The following is a 24,641-nucleotide window of genomic DNA, read 5'->3' on the forward strand; positions in this document are numbered from 1 at the left end:
CTCCCACCCTGGATCTATTTATCTCCTCTCTTCTGTCACTTCGTTCTAAGGGGAAAGGGGAGCTAATGGAGGATTTAAACTGTGTGCACCAGGGGGAAAGGATCAGACTTTTTAAACATTACTATGGCAACAGGGTGGGATGTAAAGGGGAGACAAAGGAGTGGGGGTAAAAGAAGAGACTGCTTTGCCAGGAGGGTCAGTAGCCCAGTGGTCATGATGGCAGACAGAGCCATGAGCTGGAAGTGGATGTGGGGAGAAATAGGCAGATTTGGAAGATAGAGAAGGAAGACTCTAGAGGATTGGAGGTGGAGGTGTGCGAGAGGAAGCCAAGGAAGATGATTTGAGCAACTGGGATAAATGGTACCGCCATGAGGACCTCTAGGGGTGGGGTCAGTGGGGGCAGGGAGATTGTTTCTGTCTGCCATCTTCCACAAGACATCGGGTCTAGGAGACAGTTGACTACCCAGATCTGACTGAGAAGGAGCAGCCCACCTGGGAATTCAGAGTTGGAAGATGATGAGCTAAGGTTCAAAACCAAGGTTATGAAAAACAGGAAAGGGGATCTAGGGAAACCAGAGGCCTTAAACCCGAACACCAGCACCAAACAGGTGGAGGAGCCACTTGAAGATACCAGGGAAGAAGGAACAGGGGAAAGGAGGAAAATCAAGAGGCAGTTGACTGTTGCAGGCCAAGGAGATCACCTGCAGATTCCTTCAGAAAGTTGTGGCAAGTCAGCCACCGGTGCGCCATGAGTCCCGACCCCACTGGGTATGAGAATCAACTGAAGACATTTTTAAAAAATCAAGAGGCCAAATTCCTGGCTCATACCTCCTGAATCACACTCACCCTAGATCTTGCTACTCTGGGTATGGTCTGACCACATCAGTGTCACCTGGGGGCTTGTTAGAACTGCAAAATCTCATGCTCTACCTCAGACCTACTGAATCAAGGGATTTCTTTGCATATCAAACCTTGAGAAGCACCACTCAGAGAGATTTCTGGGCACCTTTATTTGTTGAAGCTGCAAAAGTGACTCTGATATATATTCAAGGTTAAGAAATCCTGGCCTAATGTATTGAACAACACAAAGCATTAATCTATAAAATTATATCATGTTGGATAAAACCAAAGCAATTAAGAAAATTGGTAGATTGATTCCTGTAGACACTATATCGTACCTTTTCTTCCTTGTCCTCCAACCTCTGTCCTCTGTGACAGCAATAAATTGCTCATGCTGAACGCTTAGTAACTCAATCCTGTCCTGTAGTATTGATGTCATCTTCATATCGGCATGTTTCCATCCCAATATGAGAAAGCCACCGGGTCTCAGGGAGCACACGCTCAGAGCTGAAACCAGGATCATTAGAGCAGCCTGGGAAATGGAGAGCACAGGTGATTCCAATGTCAGCCATCAGGGTCCTGAGTAAAGAGAGCCAAGCAAGTAGAGAGCATCTCAACTTCTTAAAACCTAGCTATGAAATGAATACTTCCATCTTGAGCACGGTTCCAGATGTAAGAAATAAGAAAAAAATGGTCTATGAAGAAGCGAAACAGGGTCTCAGAATCCATGTGCTTTATTTACTGAAAAAGAAAATCATCTTTGGGCCTTATTCTAATTAACCACTATTTTTTTTTTTAAGTTTTTATTTTAAAAGGCATATTGAACTAATCTGCTGACAGCTGGAAGAAAAACCCCTGTTCAGGAGTGCTTCTCAAACTGTAATGGGACAGAGATCACCTGGAGATCTTGTTAAAATGGGGGGGATCTGATTCTGTAAGTCTGGGTGGAGCCTGGGGGGGTCCTCATTTTTAGCAACCCGCAAGTGTGGTGAGCAAGGAGCCCTGAAGAACACCACTGCCACCTGCTGGCAACAATTCTCATTGCAGAGCTCAGGAGTAGGAAAGAACGGGTGGACCTTGCGTAGGATACAAATCACAAGCCATAGAACAGTTCTGCTTCTTTTCTCCTTTTTCCCAGGCTTCCGTGGTATCTTTAAGCCTCACTTCTTGATTTTTATTTGATTCTTCCGGTCTTCATCTCAAGGATCATGGTTTGGCATAGGCAGTTTGGGGGCACAGGACAGGAGAAGCTAGCTGAACAGGAAGAGTTGTCAGGCACCGACTGTCCAGGCAGACAGGAAATAAAAGTTTGCAAGATCCGCTAATGAGCCAAGGCACTAATTCCAGATGGAGCAGAGTCAGCCAGGCCCAGAGAGGTCCCTGTCATCGCCTACTTCTCTGGCTTTTATTGCCATGCACCAGCGCAAGATAATGAAGCACAATCCCAGATAAAACTTATTTCCTTGATCTGCCAATTCTGTAGTATCACTCTTTCATAAATATTTCTCATCAGTTCTGCTTAAAACTGTGTCAACTCATATTCATTTCTTGCTCTCATTTAATATATGCATATATCCCTCCCTGCTTACTGGTCTCCTTCTGAGGATTGGGAGGACCCCAGTCACATGGAAGTGATGCAACACACATGGGAGAGAAGAGAAGCCTGAGAGTGGCCTCATGGGTGATCGTGAGGCAGCCTAAGGAGATCCAGGCTTGTCCAGGCAGCTGCACGCCCAAGCACAAAGGGCAGCACCGGCCTGAGTGTCCTTGCGGATACTCCAGCCCAGAAATTCCTAATATCAGTGTCCTTCTCTCTCTTTTTCCCCATAGAACTCGATTTTGAAATATTTTTGTCTCTCAGACTGCAGGTGTTAAACGATTCATTCCCCCACTTTTTTATTAATCAAAGGGATATATAGCTCCCAATAAGAACTTCTGATCAGAATTGAATAATCAGTTTTATCATACTAAGATGATGTAATTTCAGTGAAGAGCAGAGAAGATACTACTACCAGGTTATATGGCTTTCGACCAATTCCCACAGTGTTTGAAAGGTCTAGAATAGCTTTCAGCCCCCACCTCCATCATAACCTTCATATATTCACAGAGGTCCAGAGATCCTAGCCAGAACCAGTCCTAGTCTTTATCACAACTAAAAGAAAGGAAAAAATTCGAAGACTGCTACAAACAAGTACTGATGTGTATAGATACATGTGGGTAATTCCACGGTTGCCTCACCCAGGAAAGTGAAGGAGAAGATTGGTATCAATTTCTCATTCTACCGTTCCTGACCTTCCCTCCTCACTAGCCTTGCAGATTTCATACCTTTATAAAAACTCAACACATAATTCTACAAAATTAAGATGGGAGTAAGAGACCGCAAGGTCCTGAGACTCAGTCTTGGTGAATTCTACATCTGGGGGTTGACACTGAGGAAAGTAACCTCAGGGCTTTCCCACACTTGACTGGAAGGCCATTGCTTCTGAAGGCTGTAAGTGCGGCTGATACAGAGAATTCTAAAGCAGTTATAGAAATAAGTACCAGTCCGAGTGTCCCGGACCTTGGTGCCCAGGGAAAATCTGTCAAGAAGTTAAATAAATGAATATACCCTGCATCTTGCCACAACTTTTTACTTTCTTTTCATTGGATTCTCAGGGGCTCTGGTGGAGAGAGGAGAGAAAGCCCAGGTTAACGCAATGAGGGGTCATCAGAATTAACAGAGCCCTTTTCCATTCCTCAGACTGCAAAATCGACTTGTCATTTTTAATTGACGGGAGCTCCGGCATTGGCAAACGTCGATTCCGAATCCAAAAGCAGTTCCTGGCTGATGTTGCCCAAACTCTTGACATTGGCCCTGCTGGTCCACTGATGGGTGTTGTTCAGTATGGGTAAGTGCTGTTCTTAATCCAGAAATCAAACGATGTTGCCTGCTGAATGTTGTGCCACGAATCATACCAATGCATCCTACAGCACATATTCATCCTCTTCCCTGATACAGATTAAACAACAGAAATGGAAGCAATTCAGGTGCCATTTAAGAAATCTGACTCTTCCAGGAGGGAAGGACAGGTTAATGAACATGTGGAAGTAAATGGCATTTGCACTCATGCTTGGTAGAGAGAGTATTTATTTGGGAATGAGGAGAGCTGGATTCAAGTCTTAGCTCAGTCAATAATACGCTGCATGGCCTCGGGCTAGGGCTTCACCTCTCTGTCCTCAGTTTCCTTACCTGTAGACCAAGAAGGTGGACTGTGCCCAGTGCTCCCTCCTGTCCACTTATACGTAAGAGGCGTCGAAAATATGGTGCTGTAGGTTGACTTTCTCTTTTCTCCATGTGACCTGCTACTGGAAAACCTCCCCAGGTAATGGAGCAGACGGGCTGGCTGGGGAGTTGGTCCCATCGGTCAGCTGAGCACCAGGTGACTGTGTCCAATCCATTCTGTTATTCTAGTTAGGGTAGAAACTGAGCATTCATACTGACATCCACACTCAACCTTTCCTCTTATTTGGGGTCCTAAGTCAATCTTATTTCATAATAATAGGCCTTTCTCCAAAGCAGATATACAGATGTTGGCAGATAAGCAAACAATTGAAAGAGCAAACAAGCATAAATCTCAAATAATTGATGGAACCATTAAGGGCAGGAGAGCAATCTCACTTTCCACAAAGGACCCTCGTACACAATATGACCCCTTCTTCCCCACAGATCTTCAGCTTAACCTTAGCAATAGAAACTAACACAGACCCTGGTGACTCTTGCTCAGAAGCCTCAAAAACGTAAGAACATTTATACCTGACAACAATCAGAGGATCTCCAGATCTTTCAAAATTTCCCAAGGATCTCCAGCAGTAGTATTTTAATCAAGGTTGTTATAACAAAGGCCCTAGAATATTTATTTTTGAACTGTAAAAAGAAATAATCAAAACCCCTTTATTTTCATAAGAACTTATAACATTTGTACTTTTAGCACTAAATCCCAATAACACATTTAGTAATATCTTCTATTCCCATGAAAAATTTTTCCCAAAGAAAAATTAGTAGTTGAGCTACCTGGCACTTGTATATAGTCAGAGTCAAATATATGAAAATAACCAATTGCTGCAAATGTCAACTCTCAATATCAAAGGATCTATCTTGAGGAGTTTAACTTGAAATAGAAAAATAAGATTTTTTTTTTTTGGTCATTGTTTTCTTGTTTTCGAAATGTCAACCTATTTTCATTCCTGCATTACTTTTTAAAGATAGCAAACAGAGAGCAGGCTTCTCTAGGGAGGAAATGTAAGCATTTTTGTGCCAGATGTCCCCAGTCAATTTTATTGGGGGGTTCAAAGCTTGGTGTGTCATCTTGCATTAAAAATAGCTGCTTTAAAAGCTGTGTATACCAAGGTTTATAGTATAATATGAAAATAAGGTAATAAATATGTCAAGGAAAAGAAAAATGGCAGGAGAATGGTGCGTGTGCCAGTGAGAAGGTGGATGAACGAGCAAATGTAGCAAGGAAGGAAAACCATTTTAGTCAAGGCCCCCCACCCCACAGAAGACCATCCCCCAACCCCCCACCCTCTGCCGTTTTCCTAATGTGATTACCAATTTCACTTTCTAAAACTGCCTTGCTATTCATCTTTTTTGCATCCTGGGTCCTTATTTATTTAGAACACTTAAGAGAAATTGTGTCTGTTTTCCTTCACTTGATGCTCATAGAGGGTAATCAATCATCTGCACCCTCCTTAGCCGCGGGGTGGAGTGGAAAGTACAATGAACTAGTGACAGTATATCTTGAATTCTGGCCTTAGCTCTGCTGTGTGACCTTAAGCAGGTCCTCTAACCTCTCCATGTGAGTGCTGCCATCTGTAAAGTACTGGGGGTGCATGGGATGATTTATTAGGGCTTTGCCAAACCTGACGTTCTGTGATTCAGTGACTGGCTCTGTACTGGGAAGACAACCAATAAATGAATGTTGGGCAAACAGGCTAGATGAGCCGCCTCTCCCTTCTAGCTTTGGTTCTGGTTAGGTAGAGTAATCTCTAATGACACAATGTTTTGCACGGAGGTAATGGATCCGTCAGTGGAATGTGGGAAATACAATAAATTGGAGGGTGGTATAAGAAGGGTGTGATGAGGGATCCCTGGGTGGCGCAGCGGTTTGGCGCCTGCCTTTGGCCCAGGGCGCGATCCTGGAGACCTGGGATCGAATCCCACGTCGGGCTCCTGGTGCATGGAGCCTGCTTCTCCCTCTGCCTGTGTCTCTGCCTCTCTCTCTCTCTCTCTCTGTGACTATCGTAGATAAATTTAAAAATTAAAAAAAAAGAAGGGTGTGATGAGGTGCAAGGGGAGATCCATTGTGCCCAGCTAAAATTGCTTTTGATTTCAGCTGCCTGGCTCCCTCCCTGAGAGGCTCCCTCCAATCCTTTGACTAACAGTCTTAGTGTATAAAGAGGGAGGGAGTGGGGCAAGAAAGGGGAGGAGGCAGGAGTCCTCCCAGATGTGGGGCCTGTGTTTCTGGCAAAGGAAAAGCAGGAAGAGCCAATACTTGGCGGGTTGGGAATCTGATTCTTCTCCTGGTGTTTTGGGTTCTCAGCAGATTCCAATGCCCACCTTACCATCCCTGGGATCAGCCCTGTTCTCTCAGAATCGCAGAGCCTTGGGACCATAGATAGCTCTTGTTTTCACCTCCTCATGATATAGAGAGGAAATGAGGCTCTACAAGAAATGGCCAGCCCTGGGATGCCTGGATGGCTCAGCTGGTTAAGCACTGCTGCCTGTGGCTTGGGTAGTGACCCCAGGGTCCCACCTTGGGCTCCCTGCTCAGCAGACAGCCTGCTTCTCCCCCTGTCTGCCACTTCCCTTGCATATGCTCTTTCTCTCTCACATAAATAAATAAAATCTTTAAAAAGAAAGAAAGAAATGACCATCCCATAAAGAATGAGCACTCCAAGAGAGGCATAGGCTGGGAAGGAGCTGGCCGGGCAGGAGTCCCCACACCTTCGAATCTCTGCTCATGCATGCCACGCTTCTGGGCCCCCTGCCTGCAGCCACCAGCCACCAGCTTCCCAGAAGTTTCCTTTTCTGCTTTTCTTTAGGAGGGCTGAGTCAGAATTTAGACTTCTACAGCTAAATTAAGACTTTTAAATTTAGAATTTAAAAGCCTCAACTATTAACAGGAAACAAAACGCAAATACAAAATAAAAATACTGGAAGTATTAAAAATGGTCTGATTTATGGAATGCAGTACTCATTCCGAATCCTGATTCTGACATATCCTACACAAAAATCTTTCGGGTGCAAGAAAGAGAAAACCAGTCCACGTAAGCCAAGGTGCAGGGAGGCTGATATCATAGGACTGACAGGTGTTTGGTCCTTCTCTCCCTTCTCTTCCTTGGCCTCTCCGTGTCCTTCTGTCCACTCCATTCTCCTCTAGGCTGACCAACAGGTTTGTGGTTTCTGCTCCTCCATAACTTCACCTTGCACAACCTGGGTTTCTTCTCCTGATCCAGGCCAGGGGGAGCCTCAACACTGTGGTACCAGCATGTTCCCTCCCCCAGGTCCCATCTTCCCTGCACACAAAGGAGCCCGTAACCCACAACTGCACTAACCTCTCAGCAAGCACAGATTTCCTTCCACAATCATCACCCCCCTCCCATAAGAGAAGCGGTGCTGCCTTCAGACAAGTTGAGTGACTTTCCTAAGAGCACACAGCTAAATGCATGACCGCTGGGGAGAGGGCAAATACTGAATCTTGGGTTAATCCCTAAAATGTCAAACAAAATTGACTTCAAAGTGAAGATTTTGCTCATCTGCCCAGAAAGCTTCTGATAATTGAGGTTTTCCACCAAGATAAAGACCTAGATGCTATGCTTAGACAAAAAGCCAAGGACCAGGGCACTTTGGTGGCTCAGTGGTTGAGCATCTGCCTTTGCCTCAGATCATGATCCCAGGGTTGATCCAGTCCCACATCAGGTTCCCCCCAGGGAGCCTGCTTCTCCCTCTGCCTGTGTCTCTGCCTCTCTCTGTGTCTTTCACGAATAAATAAATAAAATCTAAAACAAACAAACAAACAAACAAAAAAGCCAAGAACCAAGCCCTTGTCTGGCACATGAGTTCTAATAGAGAAGTACACAGCCAACAGGCTCGTGATCACACTTAATACCAGTAGAGACACTGAAAAGCTAAATGAAAGGACAGCCAGAGCAAGTAGCTATTAGGTGAACTCGAGTCCACAGAATGAATGAAGCCAAGACACTTGCATTTTCACTGAAGCCTGGATCCATGTGTGCTGGGTGCCCCTGGACCTTCCAGATGATTTTATTTTCGTCCTCAGTTTCAGTATAAATGGAATAGAATTGCACATGTTCTTTTGAACTCTGTAATCAACCTTAGGATACCAACAGTGGGAAAAAAGTTATAGAACAAAGCCAAATGTTGGTTTTTCTTCATTTCAACATGAAATAGACTTTTTCTTTGCTCAGAATTTTGTAACAGCTGCCCAGGGTTTTGGAAAGTGGCTCTGGGGTGGGCGGCGCATCGTTACTCTTCTTACCTACCAGCCCTGGACTGCAGAGCTTCAGTGGCACACTCAGCCGCCCCCTCCCTCCCTGCCACCCCGTCCCGGAAGGAAGGATGCCCAGAGGCTCCCATGGATTAGCTGAGCCTCCATGTGTGGGACAGAGTGGAGGGGAGAACAAGTATCAGGACTGGTATCGTAGGCAGAATAGTGGCCCCCAAACTTGTCCACCTGGAACATGTGAATATGTTGCCTCACATGGCAGAAAGGGACTTTGTAGATGTGATTAAAGTTAAGGACCCTGAGATGGGGAGATTATCCTGGATTATCAAGTGTCCTAATCACCTGAGACCTTAAAAGCAGAGAACCTTTCCCTGCTATTATCAGTCAGAGGAACATATGACCATGGAAGAATGGTCAGAGATAGACGACTGCTGGCTTTGAAGATGGAAGAAGGGAGCCATGAGCAAGGAATGCAAGCAGCCTCTAGACGATGGAAAAGACAAGGAAATGGGACCTGCCACCCCCGCCCAGAGCCTCCAGAAGGGAACACAGCCCTTCCAGGGAGACCATGTCAGACTTCTAACCTCCGTAACTGTAAGGTAATAAGTGTCTAAGCCACTGGGTTTATGGTCATTTGTTACAGCAGAAATAGGGAACTAATTCACCTGGCAAGGAGGACCATTCTGGCACTTTCTCTTGAGTCTGCAGCAAAGGAGAAGTGGATAGGGCTGGAGCATGAGACACAGCTCTGTGGGGCTCAGAGCAAGAAGGTGCTGCCCAGGCCCTAACTTCACACTGGTATTACCTAGGGAGCTTTAAAGCTGTCTATGCCCGGGTCCAATTTCAGATTTATTAAACCAGCATCTAGTAAATACCCAGGAGTTGATGTTTTAGTCTGTAATTCCAGTCTGTTGCCAAGAGGGTAAGAGACAGTTCAGCTTCCCACGAGTAGAGTGGCCCCACTGTCCAGAACCCAGATCTCTCCAATACCTATCCTGGTCTTCTTGCACCCTACACTGCCTTTACAGAAACTAACAGGATCACAGAGCAGCTGCCTGTCATCCACCTAGAAAGGCTCTCCAGGGCCTAATGGCACTTGTAAAGACTGCCTCTACCCTCCTTTCTAAAAGACAGGGACGTGAGCCCTTCAGCCTCATTCCTCAGGGACACAGTCTCAAGGCTGAGTGAGCTATGAATAACATTTATACAAAAATCCTATGCTTTTTCTATTCCTCACCATTCAGTTCTCCCGGAGGTACAAATAAAACAAAGACTACAATTGACTTCCAGCACTTCCACTCTAGGGTTCCCCTTATAGCCCCATCACACATTGACTGGGCTTATCACAGAGCTCCCCTGAGATCATTCACCCTACATCCCTAGATCCCTAGATCATTCTGCTAGAGAAGCAGATGGCCACCTTAATGCACATTAGAACCACTTGGGGAGCTTTTGAAAATCCCAATTCCCAGACCAAACCTCAGATCGATTAAATCAGAATTTCTGAGTGTGGGACCCAGGCATCATTAATTTTTAGGGCTCCCCAGGTGATTCTATTGTGCAACCAGAGTGCAGGCACAGATATTCCCACAGGCCTGCGCCGTCAACTGGTGAATCCTCTCCTGGCTATGTACCTCCTCCTCCTTTTCTTAGCTTTTCTCACACTTTCTCCAGACTATTTCTCCCCGCTCCTCTTATCACTGGCCACCCACTTCTGCTTTTCTTAATTCTTACAGCATCCTCTAAGACATTGCTACTCAAAGTGTGATCCACGGTATCAACTGGGAGGCTGTTAGGCAGAACCTCAGACCTCACCGTGGACCTTTAGAATCAGAATCTACATTAGACATGATCCCTGGGTGGCCAGGCGCATGCCTGAGTTCAGGAAGTGCCAAACACTGTGTCTGTTGCAGACATTCCAGGACACAGTGCTTCTAAGCTCTGTGACGCAGTTACAGACCAGCGAGCCTAAGAGTCCGTTTGTTCCAGAGTGACTCTCAGATTAGCAGATTGCATGTCCACATTTTCCCCAGCAGGAAGAGGTATGCAGGTTAATTTTCTACTTTTTTGGTGGATGAATTGAATTACTGTTATTAATTATAAGAAACGTTCATCTAAAAACAAAATTTGATTATAAGACCCTGCTTCCCATCTCTGATCCTAGGAAATATAAGACCAGTGTCCTTTCCAAAGGAGCTGGTTGTACAAAGTCCATCAGCAGGTTGGCCCAGGCCACTGGGTTGGCCATGTCCGCTCAGTCCCTTGAGAAGTTGGTGGCGAAATCATTTTTGTTCTGAACCAGGTAATGCACTCAAGGAGTAAGTTTTCCGCCCAACCTGCAGTTCCGGGCATGTCCTTGGGCAACCAGGGTCACTTTAGAACGTCTCCGTAATTTCACAGGCATGGTTCATCTCGGTGCCTAAGGCCATACATCATCACATTTTAGCATTAAGAAGATGAAAATATTCAATATACTCAGGTTATTTTATTGCTAACCTCAGGGTGATGCCTTGTTGGAGGAAACAGTTTGAGCTATAGGAGATCTGATCAGTTAATATGTCTCTACGGGCATGAAAATTCCCTTGAAAGGCTCACTCGGTGTGACTGGAAACTACTTTGGGCTAAAGCAGTAGCATCTGGGATATGAACTGAAGGGGCCTCAGAAGTCCTCCAGACTGCAGGGCTTCCCAAACTCCCCTGAGTATGGGATTCACTTGGATCCCTTGCTTAAAACAAACAGACGAACAAAAATGCCCACCTCCAGTGCAGACCTCCTGAATTGAGCTTCTGCCAGGAGAAGATCTGGTACCTGTGGATTTTAATAAGTGCCTCGGGTGATTTTCACCATCAGGAAAGCCTGGAAATACTGACATCCATCCCAGTGCCCTGCCTTTAGATCCCAAACCTTCCCAGGGATCACCTGCGACTATTTCTAACAGGCATTCTTTTTTCTTAAACATGCACAGGGTAATAATTTCCTGTTGCATAAAGTATTCCTTTCTATGCAAAAATTCTCACTCCCTATAATCTCTCAGCTTCTTTTCCAAACAGAACAATTAGTTATGTACTCCTTTTTTTAAATTTTTTATTTATTTATGATAGAGAGGGAGGGGAGGCAGAGACATAGGCAGAGGGAGAAGCAGGCTCCATGCACCGGGAGCCTGACGTGGGATTCGATCCCAGGTCTCCAGGATCGCGCCCTGGGTCAAAGGCAGGCGCTAAACCGCTGCGCCACCCGGGGATCCCTAGTTATGTACTCCTTGAGCTATAAGCCTTTGTTTGTTTTCTTCTCTTTTTTTCCAAAGGAAATCTTTGATATTGCTCAGGAAAAAAAAAAAGTCTTCCTTTAATGAGATCTTGTAATAAAATTACAATTTACAAGTTTGCTTATGGGATGTCTGGGTGGCTCAGCAGTTTAGCACCTGCCTTTGGCCCAGGGCGTGATCCTTGAGTCCCAGGATGGAGTCCCACATTGGGCTCCCTGCATGGAGCCTGCTTCTCCCTCTGCCTGGGTCTCTGCCTCTCCCTCTCTCTCTCTCTCTGTGTCTTTCATGAATAAATAAAATCTTAAAAAAAATAAATAAAAGTTTGCTTAGATAGAAATATAGTTGAACTTTAAAAAAAAAAGATTTTATTTATTTATTCATGAGAGACACAGAGAGAGAGAGAGGCAGAGGCACAGGCAGAGAGAGAAGCAGGCTCCATGCAGGGAGCCCGATGTGGGACTCAATCCCAGGGCTCCAGGATAACACCCTAGGCCAAAGGCAGGCACTAAACCGCTGAGCCATCAACTATGGGATCCCCCATAGTTGAACTTTTTAACTAGTCTCTGTCTCTGAAAAGTAACCTGGTTAGGGTGTCAGGCCACCAGCCCATATTTCCTGAAAAAGAATACATACACCCATGTGTTCTAGTACCAGAAGCTGCTACAGTTTGCAGATTAAAGACATATGAATCATTCTTATGATTTAATTACATTTCAATTTAGCAAAGATTTATTGAGGGTTTACCATGCACTAAACTCTATGTCATTTGCAGGGGATACTAATGTAAAATTCTTCTAAGTGGTTTGATTACATTTGTCTATAAGTCTCTTGATGGATGGCTCAGTAGCGTTGCCCCTAATAATAATTGTAGCAATGGGAGAGTTTCAGAGGTCCTCTGATCCAAACTTTCAGTCCATTAAAAATAAATCAACAAATATGTCAGAGATTATATTTTTCAGGACTTCATCTACTAAGGGAGGCAATATTTTTAAAAGAAATAACATTAAATAAAATTAAAAGCATCTATTCATTGGGTATGTGAATAGCTCATCTGTCTGCCTCTGTAGATGGATTCATCTACCTCTGTGATGTAATAAGGGAAGAGAAGGATCAGTGTGGAGCTCCAAAGCAGTTTTCAACTCCACTAGGGATGATCCAAGAGAGGAGAGGACATTTGAACTTTCTTCCTGTCATTTATTTATGCCACCACTACCTATTATCCGCTGTATGCTAAGCACTAGGGATAGAAAATACTAGGACATAGCGCCTGTTCTCAAACAGGTTAGCAGTCGATTTTCATGACTTGTGGCTTCCATATTTGCAAGCAAATTCTCACTGTACTTCTATAGCCATCTGCAGACTACCATAGCATCGGGGTGGGATTTGAGTTGCTTGACATATGGTCCCAGCCAAGGTCAAACAAGACAAAGCTCTGCCTTCTTGTTTCAGCTGCCATACTGTAAATTCCTTGTCGCAATCTATTTAATGCCACATTTTTCATATGTTTGTGCTTTTTATTGGTGATTTCACTATTTTAAATGGCCCCCAAGTATAGTGCTGAAATGCTCACTAATGTTCACAAGAAGGCTATGATGTACTTGAAATTACGACTCTTCAGTAAGTTTCCTTCAGGCATGAGTTCAGTATTAATGAACCAATGATTCGATACTTTCAGAAAAAGAAAGAGGAAAATCACTGATCTGTATGTGATTCTGCTCCGAAAAGTGCTAAAGTAATGACTACAATGCCTGATGAAGCTATGGAAAAGTAGTTGAACTTATGAATTCATGAAGTGACAACTGATGTGAAAAAAACCCGAAAAACATAATGGACAGCACTGTGAGGCTTAAAAGCCAAAGAATTTATAGTAACATTACCCAGGGTCAGAAAGCTATTAAACCTTTCTCAGCTGGTATTTCATTAGACAGAAATATTGCATGTAATTAATTATTTTTAAGAAATATACATTAAATTAGATGTCTTCCAACAGAAATGGACATTAAACAAGTTTATATATCGATCTACTGCAGAAAATGTTGGACCAGAGGCGCACAGGACCCTAAGCCAGTATCTCCCCTAGGAGCAATGGCTCAGTATTTGCTAATATGAAGTTTGCAGCAACTTTATAGAACATAACTACTGCAAATAAGAAGACCTGGCTGTATATATAGTATGGGGAAGAGACAGGTAATCGATTGCTCTGCAAAGGGATCAATAATAAGACAGCCTCCTGAGAAGCATTCCAGGGAGTGCCACAGATGTGATGAAGCAACTAAATTCTACATTTAAATACATTTTTTTTTCTGGAAAAACTTTTGAAAGAAAATTTTATATTTTTGCTTTTTAAATTATTTGTGTATAAACAACACCTTATGATTAGCTATGATTTCTTCACAACCATCAGACATTCTCAAGAAATCTTGCAAGGGAGAAAATCCAGCCCACAAATCATTTTCAAATGTATTAAACTTTTAAGAGTTTAAAATTTTGCAATTAATGAAGTATGTATTGTGTTATGTTTGGTAGACAATTATATACTTGTCAATACTGATTTTGCAATTTTTCATCTTATAGCCAATAATATTTTGTTTGTTTTGGCTCGATTCATATTTTATTTTTCAGGTCTTGAGAAAGTTCATTTTCCTTGGTCACCAAGGGAAGATCAAGACTTTGGGAACTCTGAAGCTTATGCAGTTCATGGCCCTTTTAAGAAAAAGAGTACAAAATTAGGCCCCTTGGAAGAGGTATTATTAGCTCCCACATTAATTTGCCTCTGATCAGCATGACAGCCTATTGAATAAAAGGTCCTCTGCAGAGGCTGCTCTGGGTACAGGAAGACCAGGTAGGAAGCTATAGCAATAGTTCAAGATAGTAAAGCTCAAAGTCCATACTTGAGGATAGAAAGGATGGGAGAGAGACAAGAGATATTTAAGAGGTTGGTCTGACAGGCATTTGGCAAAGAGGGTATGTCAGAAGGTGTCCAGAATGCATTTTGCTGGGCTGAGTCAGAAGAGGGAATACAGAGGGGGATATGGGTGGTGGTATAGAGCAGATTTTTAAGGTGCTGTGGTGTGCAAGGTGCTGTGGGTAGAGAAGCAGAGTCAAGTGTGGAGACTGTCTGCTGGGCAGGGGGCAGGTGGCAGGGAGCAGGAGCTCGAGGGTGAGCAGTTTGGGTTTCACAGATGAGGAGATTGATGAGCAAGAACACAAAGCTAAGAAACCAGGAAATAGTGAGACACGAAGACAGCACCATATGAACGTTATGGGTTGGAATTAAATTATGGATGGGCTTTTGAAAGCCAAAATAGGAAGTTTTACAATGGGAGCCTCTGATGATTTTTGAGCAGAGGTATTTTCCACGCAGAGCTGAACATGAGGAAGAGGGTTTATTTTTTAGCAGATATGCATACAGTTGGCTTTGCAGAGACCAAATAGAGACTTTCATCATAGAAACAGCAAGAAGCAGAGTGCATGAGCTCGGAGGGTCCCTGCAGACATTTGAAGGAGGGAGAAAGGCAAATCCTGCATGGAGGAGCCTCCAGGACTTTAGAGACAGGACTCACAGGCCCTGTGATGAGCAAGTAAAGGTGGAGCCCAGGGTTTGAGCCTTGATGGCGAGGGGGCAAGTTCAGCATTCACTGCAGCAGATCTGTAAAAAGCATAAACCCAGAAGCCCTTGAGCCTAGAGGGAAAGGAAAGCACAACCTGCACAGGGGCTGGGTGACCGCAGCTCAGGTGGGCCAGGCTTCACACCGCACACGGGTTGAGAGTCACCCACGTTCGCCCATTCTTGCAGTTTGCTTCGTCATTGTTGTTGTTTGTTTTCATTTAATCCTTTTCATCTGGTGGCATTTCAGCTGGCTGGGTTTGGCGCCAACACCCATCTCCCTGAGCTTCCTTGAAATTTGCCTTGTGTTCCCCGAAGGGAGCCGGTCCTCCCGGTTTCCTCTCACAGAGATAAGCCTGCCTTCGGGGCACTTGGCTTGGGTTTCGGCTAAGGACCAGCCCGTGTCACTGGAGGACAGAGGGTCACACTTCCAGCCTCCAGGAGTTCTTCCCAGAGATCACCTTGAGATAGTGAGAAAAGTTGGAAAACAGGGATAGAGCAGGGAAGGGAAGTGGGGTGAGGCAGAGGACGACTCCTGTCTGTCCTAGAGAAGCTACATCCCCCAAAGAGTGTGCTAAGAATCCACTGTAAGTCACCTTGGATTCCCACCTCAACTGCCTAAAGCTGTTTCTCCCAAGACCTATTCCTGGTGTGTTTGTGGAAAGGCTACTTTTAAAAGTCTTTTCCCTAAAAAAAAAAAAAAAAAAAAAAGTGGGGGGCATCTGAGTTATTCAGTCAATTAAGCAGCCAAATCTCAATCTCAACTCAGGTCTTGAGTTCAAGCTCCACATTGGGCTCCACACAGGGTGTGGGTCTACTTTAAAAAAAGGGGGGGGGCTCTACCTCCCCTTGAAGGCTTAATAACCTGTAGGTATGACTTGCTACATAATTTGCAAAGCCCTATTTTCAAAAATTAAGGATTTCAAGAAGGCAGCATCAGAGCACGGAACCAAGTGCAGGCTCTTCTGGAGTGCCTGGTCCCATGTGACCCTAGAGGTCACACTCTCTTGAAACCTGGCCAATGGCTAAGTGTCAGTGCTTTGTGAGATGTGTTTTTACTGTGCATCCTCACTTAATCATGGGTGTGGGAGTGCACACCCACCCAACAGAGAGCCCCCCTCCTGCCCAGCCCCCTTTCCACCTAGTCATAAAACATTCACAACCCCCTGCTCAGCTGCTGCTGCCCAGCTTACCTGCAGAGGCTCCTCTCTAGAGAAAGATTTTCATTCTGTTTCTCTACTTAATTTACTCCATCTCCTCTCCAGCTGACCTTTTGGTTAATAGAAGTTAACCTTTTGGATAAGATTTGAATATTCTCACCCAGTTACAGGAACCATAAAATGAAAAAAATGAAGGGATGTCTTCTCCTGGATGCCACAGTTAAGATGCAATTCCAGTGTAGGGGTAACACAGGGAGTGGCTATTAGCTGGGGTTTTCTCCCTGGAGAGGAGGGTCTGGGGCAGCGTAGGGACATCCTGACATTTGCAAAATCCTACTTGACAATCGTCTTGTTTTTTTAGCAGTATGAATGTTGCAATCTTTGCTTTTACCTAGATAAGGAAACTGAACCCAGAGAAGTTAAGTGACTTCCCAAGGTCACACAGCAAGGAAGCAGCACAATCAAAACTAGAACCCTGAGTCCTAGATCAGACCACTTTTCTCTACACACACTGAGGAGGACCCCAGTCCATCTCACTGTTACTTCTGTTTACAGTGGGGAATTTTATAATATACAGCTTAAAGGCTTTGAAGCTTATAGCTTCCATTCTATTTATATATAAAAGAATCAACTTGATTTCTGCTTTCCTCTAAAGATAATAAATTTCCAGTAATTTTTAATTCTCATTCTCACTCTTCAGAGACAACCCTGCTGCCCAATTTAATCTCAGGACTCACATGAATTCCCGGGATCTGAAGACTGCCATAGAGAAAATCACCCAGAGAGGAGGGCTTTCTAATGCAGGTATGCAATCTGAATTCAGATCATTCTATTTTGTTTCCACAGTTCTCCTCTGTGTGATTGTCTTCTAATAACCTATATAGGAGGAGGAAAAAATAGTGATAAGCCATCAAGATATGACTCAAATAATATCTGTATCTTTTCCAAAGTATCATCATAGATTCAGGGGCAAGAATCATTATCACACGTATTCTGGAGAGCTCCAGAATGCCTAGTTCCTTGAGTCAGCAGCTTTCTTCCGGACAAGCACGACTACTATTATAACTGTTTCCTGATTGGCTGACAAGTTATCAACTGTGTAACATTAAATGTTATAACCAATTCCATTCAGAAAGCTCCGCAGCACCCCTTGGGGATCTTCTTCCAGTGAGCTCCTGTTACAGTGATGACTGTACAAAGAGAGACAGGTTCTTTGTTTCAAGCAGAGTCTCCTGAGATGTCTGACTGAGCCTTGGTGGCTGGGAGGTGGGGTGGCAGGTTTACCAGAAGTCTAAGTCTGGCCCAAATTCAGTTTGGTTAGTGAAAAATGCTAACCAAACTTGGCCGAGTCACTGCTATCCCAGATTCCAAATCAATATTACATCATTGCAAATATGGTGGAGTTGATTTCTGATTTGTTTTCAATTGAATACTTAGATCGGTGACATTCCAGTAATGTATCATGGAATAAAACTTTGAAACTTCAGAAGACACCCCAGATCCTTGATGGGATTAGAGTGGTATCTTAATAAAATTACACACCTTTTTCAGGAGATAACATGTTCTGTCTCTGCCCTGTACTGATCAGGCTTTGGCTCAGAGAACAGGATCCATTTTAGCTGGTTTAAGTGGAAAGGGATTTATTCCTAGGTACTAAACTGTTTTGAGGATAACCTAAAGGGCTGAAGAAATTAGCTCAAGGCTGAACTTTGAGAGATGACTTCTGACGGCCTCCTGCAGAACACAGACCTCCAAGGAGCTACTGTTTCTTCCAAGATCAGGAAATTGCATTCTCAATTCTGCCAGCAGAGCCTCCTGGGAGATCTGATTAGCCAGGAAGCCACTACACTCAAGAAACTTCTTCTACAGCAGTCAACCCCAAAACCAGGCCTTACATGCTCCATTCACACCCATAAAACACATGTTCTGCATGCTCCGACTTCATTAGCAACAAAACTAGAGACCAGGCATAGACTCTTCTAGCACCACCCAGAGAAGTCAAGTACCTACAGGTGCTCATCAGTAGAAATAGGAGAGTCAAAAATATGGTTTCTTCCTTATTTCCATCTTCTAAATCTCATATGTGTGCATTGATTCATGAAATTAGCACAAATCCAGGGCTATAGCTGCAAGGGAGTCTCAACAATGTAGTTTTCAGATTTTTAGCCTCAGCTTTCAAAACTTGCTGGAAGGTGGATGGGGTGTGGGTTAAGCACTAATGGACCATGGCCTCCAAATTTGAGATTGGATGAAGCCAGAGGTGTGCTCTGTTTACAAGCATCTAACATTTAGCCAGAGGGGACTGCTGGGTGCTTTGGGCCTTCCAGGACATTATTCCTTGGCCATGAAGACAGTTCTCAGCAATGAAGGTTCCCTCTTAGCTGTTGTGCTCTATGCAGCCAGATCATACAGGCCTCCACAACATTTCTCCAGTTCCTACATATGTAACTATTTGAACTCTTCATTTAATGGGTAAGATTACAGTAGCCAGTGGAGCCAGGATCCTGGCCAAAACCAAAAAGCATGGAGTATAATGACATTAATCCTAAAGACTTAAGATGGTTGTTCTTAACTTTTATTTAGATTGAGAACCTCTTTGAGAATCTCCTGAAAGCTATCCTCCTACCCAACTAAATACTTAGAGACACAAACTATGGTGTATCATGTCAGGGGATTTGTGGAGACACACCCCCAATGTCCCACAAGGGTCCAGAGAGCCTGGGTAAAGAGCCCAGCCTTATTATATACAGTTATGCTAACTCTACAGTGATATTCTACATTCCAATTTATGACTCTACATTGTGTAGAGTCATTCTACAGTGACTCTACATTCCAATTTGTCCAGGAGCATATGGGGCTTCCAGCACTTAACCTGGGAGAGTCCCAGTAAACTGGGACAACTTGACTGAAAAATTTCTGAGGTCCTGGACAATGTGAAACAAGTGCTTTGGGAAGCCACAGTGGCGGCTCTGTTATACAACCCCAGCTGTGGCTTTCAGGTTAAATAGAAATCTGGAGACCCACCAGGGTCCCCATGGCCAAGGCTAGAATACAGTCCTCAGTTCTCAGTGGTACAGTACTTCCTGGGCCAGCCAGACCCATGCCCCTCACCTGGAACTGGACAGAAGACATCATGGTACCTGGAACACAGCCTTCCACCCCCAGCAGCTCGTGGTGCACTAGGTTGGCCAACCCCCAGCTAGAGGCAGGAAAGAGGCTCCTGCCCCACCAGGCCAACCCCTCCCAGACAGAACTTTGTGCGCTTCCAGCACCCACACAAAGAAGAGACCCTCTTACTCCCATGGAAGTCTTTCTCATGTTTGCTGGTCCCTAAATTTTTTTTTTTTTAATAACAGAGATCTAGAAGTGAAAGACTTAAAGTGAAATGAGAGAGGGAAGCGGGTGGTGGTGATGGTTGTACAACATTGTGAATTTGCTTAAAACCCCTGAACTATACACCTCAGAATAGTTATTGTGGTTAAAAAGAGGCAAAAACAAACACATGAAGTGAGGGCAGGAGTGGGTTTTTCTGGCCCTCTGGAAGCCACTGGGATCTTGCCTGTATTTCCAATCTGTGTGATCACTGTCACTCCAACCACAAGTTCTCTGTTTCTTCCAGGCCGGGCCATCTCCTATGTGACCAAGAACTTCTTTTCCAAGGCTAATGGGAACAGAGGCGGGGCTCCCAATGTGGCAGTGGTGATTGTGGACGGCTGGCCCACAGACAAGGTGGAGGAGGCTTCGAGGTTCGCAAGAGAGTCAGGAATCAACATTTTCTTCATCACCATCGAAGGTGCCACTGAGAATGAGAAGCAGTATGTGACAGAGCCCAACTTCTCGAATAAGGTATGGAACTGCCCCCAGGGACCCACCTGAAGTCCACATCCACTGTCTTTTGCACCCTGTAAACAGCCATCAGGACTGTTCTCATTCCTTCAAACAAGCGTGGAGCTCACTTCTAGGCAGGGAAGCCTCCAGTGAAGGGCTAGTAAATCTGGAACCTGGAATTACTTTCTCAGGGCAAGACCCCACACTGACCCTGTGGACTGAGCAATAGTACCTTGGGAGGAGGGGTGTCCCCGAGGTCTCAGATAGAGGCTCCCCAGGCTCCCCCCACAGTCCCAGGGGACCTCCACCAGGCGGCCCAGGAGGGCTTCACATGAGCATGCACATGGGCACACATATACTTGCTTACCCACACGTGCATGCATGTGTGCACGCGCACACACACACACACACACACACACACACACACTACCAATTAAACAACCTGATAAACAAGAAAAGGAAGACATTGGATCAGGTCAGGGAGATCAGGTTTTCAACCCCTGCTCCTGGGTTCTGTGGAGAGCTAGCAGCAGATAGAGGCAAGACAGATAGGGATCCAGGCCTCTGAACCCACTCCACCAGAGCAGCTCACCTTTTTGTACATTTTACACAGTGGGACTCCACACAAACCTGCCTCCAAAGAGAAGGCCCCAGCTTGAAAAAGAAAGGAAGGGAGGAAGGAAGAGAAGAAGGGGAATGCCTTGTACTAGCTTGTCCTTGATGCCCTTCCAGTTTTAATAATCTGTGTTCCGGTAGGGCTCAACCTCCTGCACCATAGCATGCTGCTGACCACTTCGTCATCCTTGAAATTCTCATCTCCTTTGACTTCCAGGACACAGTGTGCCTCTTATTTCATTTTTTCTCTCCTCTTTCCCTACTTGTACCCTAAATGTAGACTTCCCCAGACTCATTCTTGGCCCTCTCCTCCTCTCTCACTAGACTCTATTCCCCTGGAGTCCGTCCCAGGCCGCAGCTTCCATCTTCACTCACAAGCAATAGACACCTCATCCTGTGCCCATCCCTGGGCTCTCCCGAGCTCTGTAGCCATCTGTTTCCAACCAATTGGTTTTCTCCACCTGATGTCCTGAAGAACCTTAAATCCTACATGTAAAAATCTAAGTGCATCCTCTTTCCCACCAAATCCACTCCTCCTCTGGATTGTACGAGGATGGCCCCGCGCTGTCCCAGAGGTGCAGAGTCATCCCAGGATGCCTCGTCAGCTCCCAGTGCCACCTCCCTAGGTCAAGCTAGCATTCTACCTCTGGTCTGTCTCCCTCTTGGGGCTTCTCAGTTTAGTGTAAATTTCACAGCGAAGCCCGCTCATGTTTATGATGAGCTTTTCTAGTCCCATGGGGTCCCTGCTCCAAACCCTTCATCATCCCCCATCACTCTTGAGGCCTTCTGGAGTGTGGTCCTGCTGCACCTCTGCAGCCTGCTGTCCCCTGCCCACACCCAACACCACCATCCTCTCCATCCGCGACCACAACCAGTGCCTGATGGGACTCCCTCCGCTCCATCCAGTGGCTAGAACTCAGTTCAGCCTAGATACTCATCTCAAATACCACCGAGTCCATGGAAAGGTTTATAACCCCCTTTTAGGTTTTACAAACAAATCAAACATATTTCCTAAGACATTTTAAAATCATTTCTTGTTTTAAAATAAATTATTATTTCTACCACTTTATCTCTAGTCACCAGGTCTCTGTGACTGTCCCCATGACCCCCCAGAGAGACAGCAGCAAGGAGAAAACACTCCACTTTAGGAACATAGGCCAGGTCCCTTCCAGGAGCACACAGGCTCAATGTTTATTTGCAGCTGCCTTAAGTTTTTTCTGGAACAAACTTGGGCACAAGTCAATAAACATTCATTTGTCTGGAGGCAGGCTCGTCTGGAGGCAGGGTCATCTGGAGGACGGAGCTTGGGTTTTGAAAGCAGAGAGATCTGTGTTCCAGTCTCCGGGACTCAGGATATCCCTTCACAGCTGGCCCTCAGTCTGTTCCTTCATGAAGGAGGGTTACATCCACTTCATAGGGTTAGGGTGCGGGTTTATGAAAAAATCTCTCCAAGAACTTCTAGTGTGACTCTAGTGTGACATATGTGTGGGACCCCTTGTTGCTGGGCACAGGCCTGCTCTGGAAACACTTCTTTAGCTATTTCTCATGTGTCTTGTTTTCCTGATCAAAACAAAAGCTTTCCTTAATCCGCTTGTACGGGGGTGCCCACCAGTGCCAATCTTACGGCCGGCTGCCAGTACAAATGAACCGAGGGGCCCAGAGAAGCATAATAGGAAGCCAAAACCAGTGATTCACCTCTCTCTAAGGATTGGCTTAACCAATGGCTCTGCCCTAACGCAGAGACCCAGCTGAGGGAGTAGGACTGAGTCCAGGGGGCAATTGGGGGATCATTGCCCCAGTGAGCACCCGACTGGGTGGATGGAAGTCGAAAAAGAGCTGTAGGAAGATGAGTGCAAAAATCCAAGAGTCTGTTGCTTCTTTCTGTACCTGCCCCGGTGATCAGGGTAACAGTGATAGACTGGGGCATCCGACACCCTCCCCCTGTCTTCCAGGCTGTGTGCAGGACAAACGGCTTCTACTCGCTCAACGTGCAGAGCTGGTTCAGCCTCCACAAGACCGTGCAGCCGCTGGTGAAGCGGGTCTGTGACACTGACCGCTTGGCCTGCAGCAAGACGTGCCTGAACTCCGCCGACATCGGCTTTGTCATCGACGGCTCCAGCAGCGTGGGGACGGGCAACTTCCGCACCGTTCTCCAGTTTGTGGCCAACCTCAGCAAGGAGTTTGAGATTTCAGACACAGACACGCGAATCGGGGCGGTTCAGTACACCTACGAGCAGCGGCTGGAGTTTGGATTTGACGATTACAATACCAAGTCCGACATCCTCAATGCCATCAAGAGGGTGGGATACTGGAGTGGTGGCACCAGCACGGGGGCTGCCATCAACTATGCCCTGGAGCAGCTCTTCAAGAAGTCCAAGCCCAACAAGAGGAAGTTAATGATCCTCATCACTGATGGGAGGTCCTATGATGATGTCCGAATACCAGCCATGGTCGCCCATCACAAGGGTAAGCTGGTCCCCCTGACCAGTCCAGTGCTGAGCATCTCCGGGGCATGGTGGGCCAGTGGCACAAGGAAGGGGCTGGTTTGTTAGGCACTGGTTTTGTCTACCGCTTAATGAAATGCTCAAACTCGTAGGGAACACATTGGGGTGGTGTTAAACACTACCGGCCTCTCTGAGCAGCAAAGGAAAAAGGCAGGGAGCCCCAAGGTGGTTTCCAAAGTGTCATGGCAAACCCCAGGCCTACAGATGACTAGGACCAGTAACCCTCTCTTTACATCCAACACTCTGAGGCCTTACACACGAAGGTGTGACACACTAAAAAGGAATTTGACTCATTATTTTAAGCTCCCCTGAAGACCGCCAAATTGTGTTTGAAATTTGAAGAAAAGTAGTGTTTTAAAAGCAAAGTACTACTACTTATTATTTTTATTCATGAGAGACATAGAGAGAGAGAGGCATAGACACAGGCAGAGGGAGAAGCCAGCTCCCCGTGGGGGAAGCCTGATGTGAGACTCATCCCGAGACCCCGGGATCACAACCTGAGCCAAAGGCAGACGCTCAACCACTGAGCCACCCAGGTGCCCCCAATACTACCGTTTGTAAGCAACTGCTAGCCAGATGTTGGAGGTTTTGAGGAGATCTCAAAGAAATTTTCATCCAAAATATTTACAGAGATACTTCCAAATAAAGATTTGTAAGAGGGCAACAGAACATTTAAAACCATGAAAAATGAGCAAAATGTTTTTGTAAATGTTTAGAAACTTAGTCACATTAATGCCTTTTTCACATAATCAGTGTTTAATCACCGTTTTCAAAAGTACCATAAAATATCATGAAAATACCAACAACCTGAAGAAAGCCCCCAAGTGATAGTAATAATAGTAATGATAATAAAAGTAAAATAAGTTGTCAGTGAACACCAAAGACCCAGAGATAAGTGCTAGTGTAACAAGACTCACTTCTGTGCCTGCATTCGGTTGTTAGCTTGCAGGATTTTTGGTCTTCTTTAAAGCTGCTTCTAATCCTTCCCTAAACAAGGAGAGGCAAAACAAATAAGCCTCAGTGAACCAGCAGTTCTCCCTTCTGGAAACCAAAGTAGCAGACACCAGGTTCAAGCAGTGATTTACCCTTGTAGAGTCCGTGGGGGGTACTCACGTGGCGAGATGGTGGATGGCCTGAGCGCCCGCAGACACGGCAGCCCTTGAGCTCATGTCAGCAGAGTGAAGATGGTTTCAGGCTCAGGAGCAACCTACTCAAAATTCTTTTTTTTTTTTTAATTTATGATAGTCACACAGAGAGACAGAGAGGCAGAGAGAGAAGCAGGCTCCATGCACCAGGAGCCTGACATGGGATTCGAT

General features: G+C 45.3%; 1 protein-coding gene across 2 annotated transcripts in view; it reads left to right on the forward strand.

Annotated features, from left to right (window-relative positions):
* VIT (vitrin) overlaps positions 1–24,641 on the forward strand; it is a 102,962-nt gene that overhangs the window by 74,406 nt on the left and 3,915 nt on the right. For both annotated transcript variants that reach the window (XM_055327690.1, XM_055327692.1), the window contains 4 exons: positions 3,581–3,728; positions 17,079–17,182; positions 19,998–20,224; positions 22,774–23,287. In XM_055327690.1, the coding sequence (XP_055183665.1) occupies positions 3,581–3,728; positions 17,079–17,182; positions 19,998–20,224; positions 22,774–23,287 (993 nt within the window). The remainder of the gene's footprint in view (positions 1–3,580; positions 3,729–17,078; positions 17,183–19,997; positions 20,225–22,773; positions 23,288–24,641) is intronic.

This window comes from Nyctereutes procyonoides, unplaced genomic scaffold (assembly GCF_905146905.1).
Source record: "Nyctereutes procyonoides isolate TBG_1078 unplaced genomic scaffold, NYPRO_anot_genome, whole genome shotgun sequence".
In the NCBI taxonomy this organism is placed as follows: domain Eukaryota; kingdom Metazoa; phylum Chordata; class Mammalia; order Carnivora; family Canidae; genus Nyctereutes; species Nyctereutes procyonoides.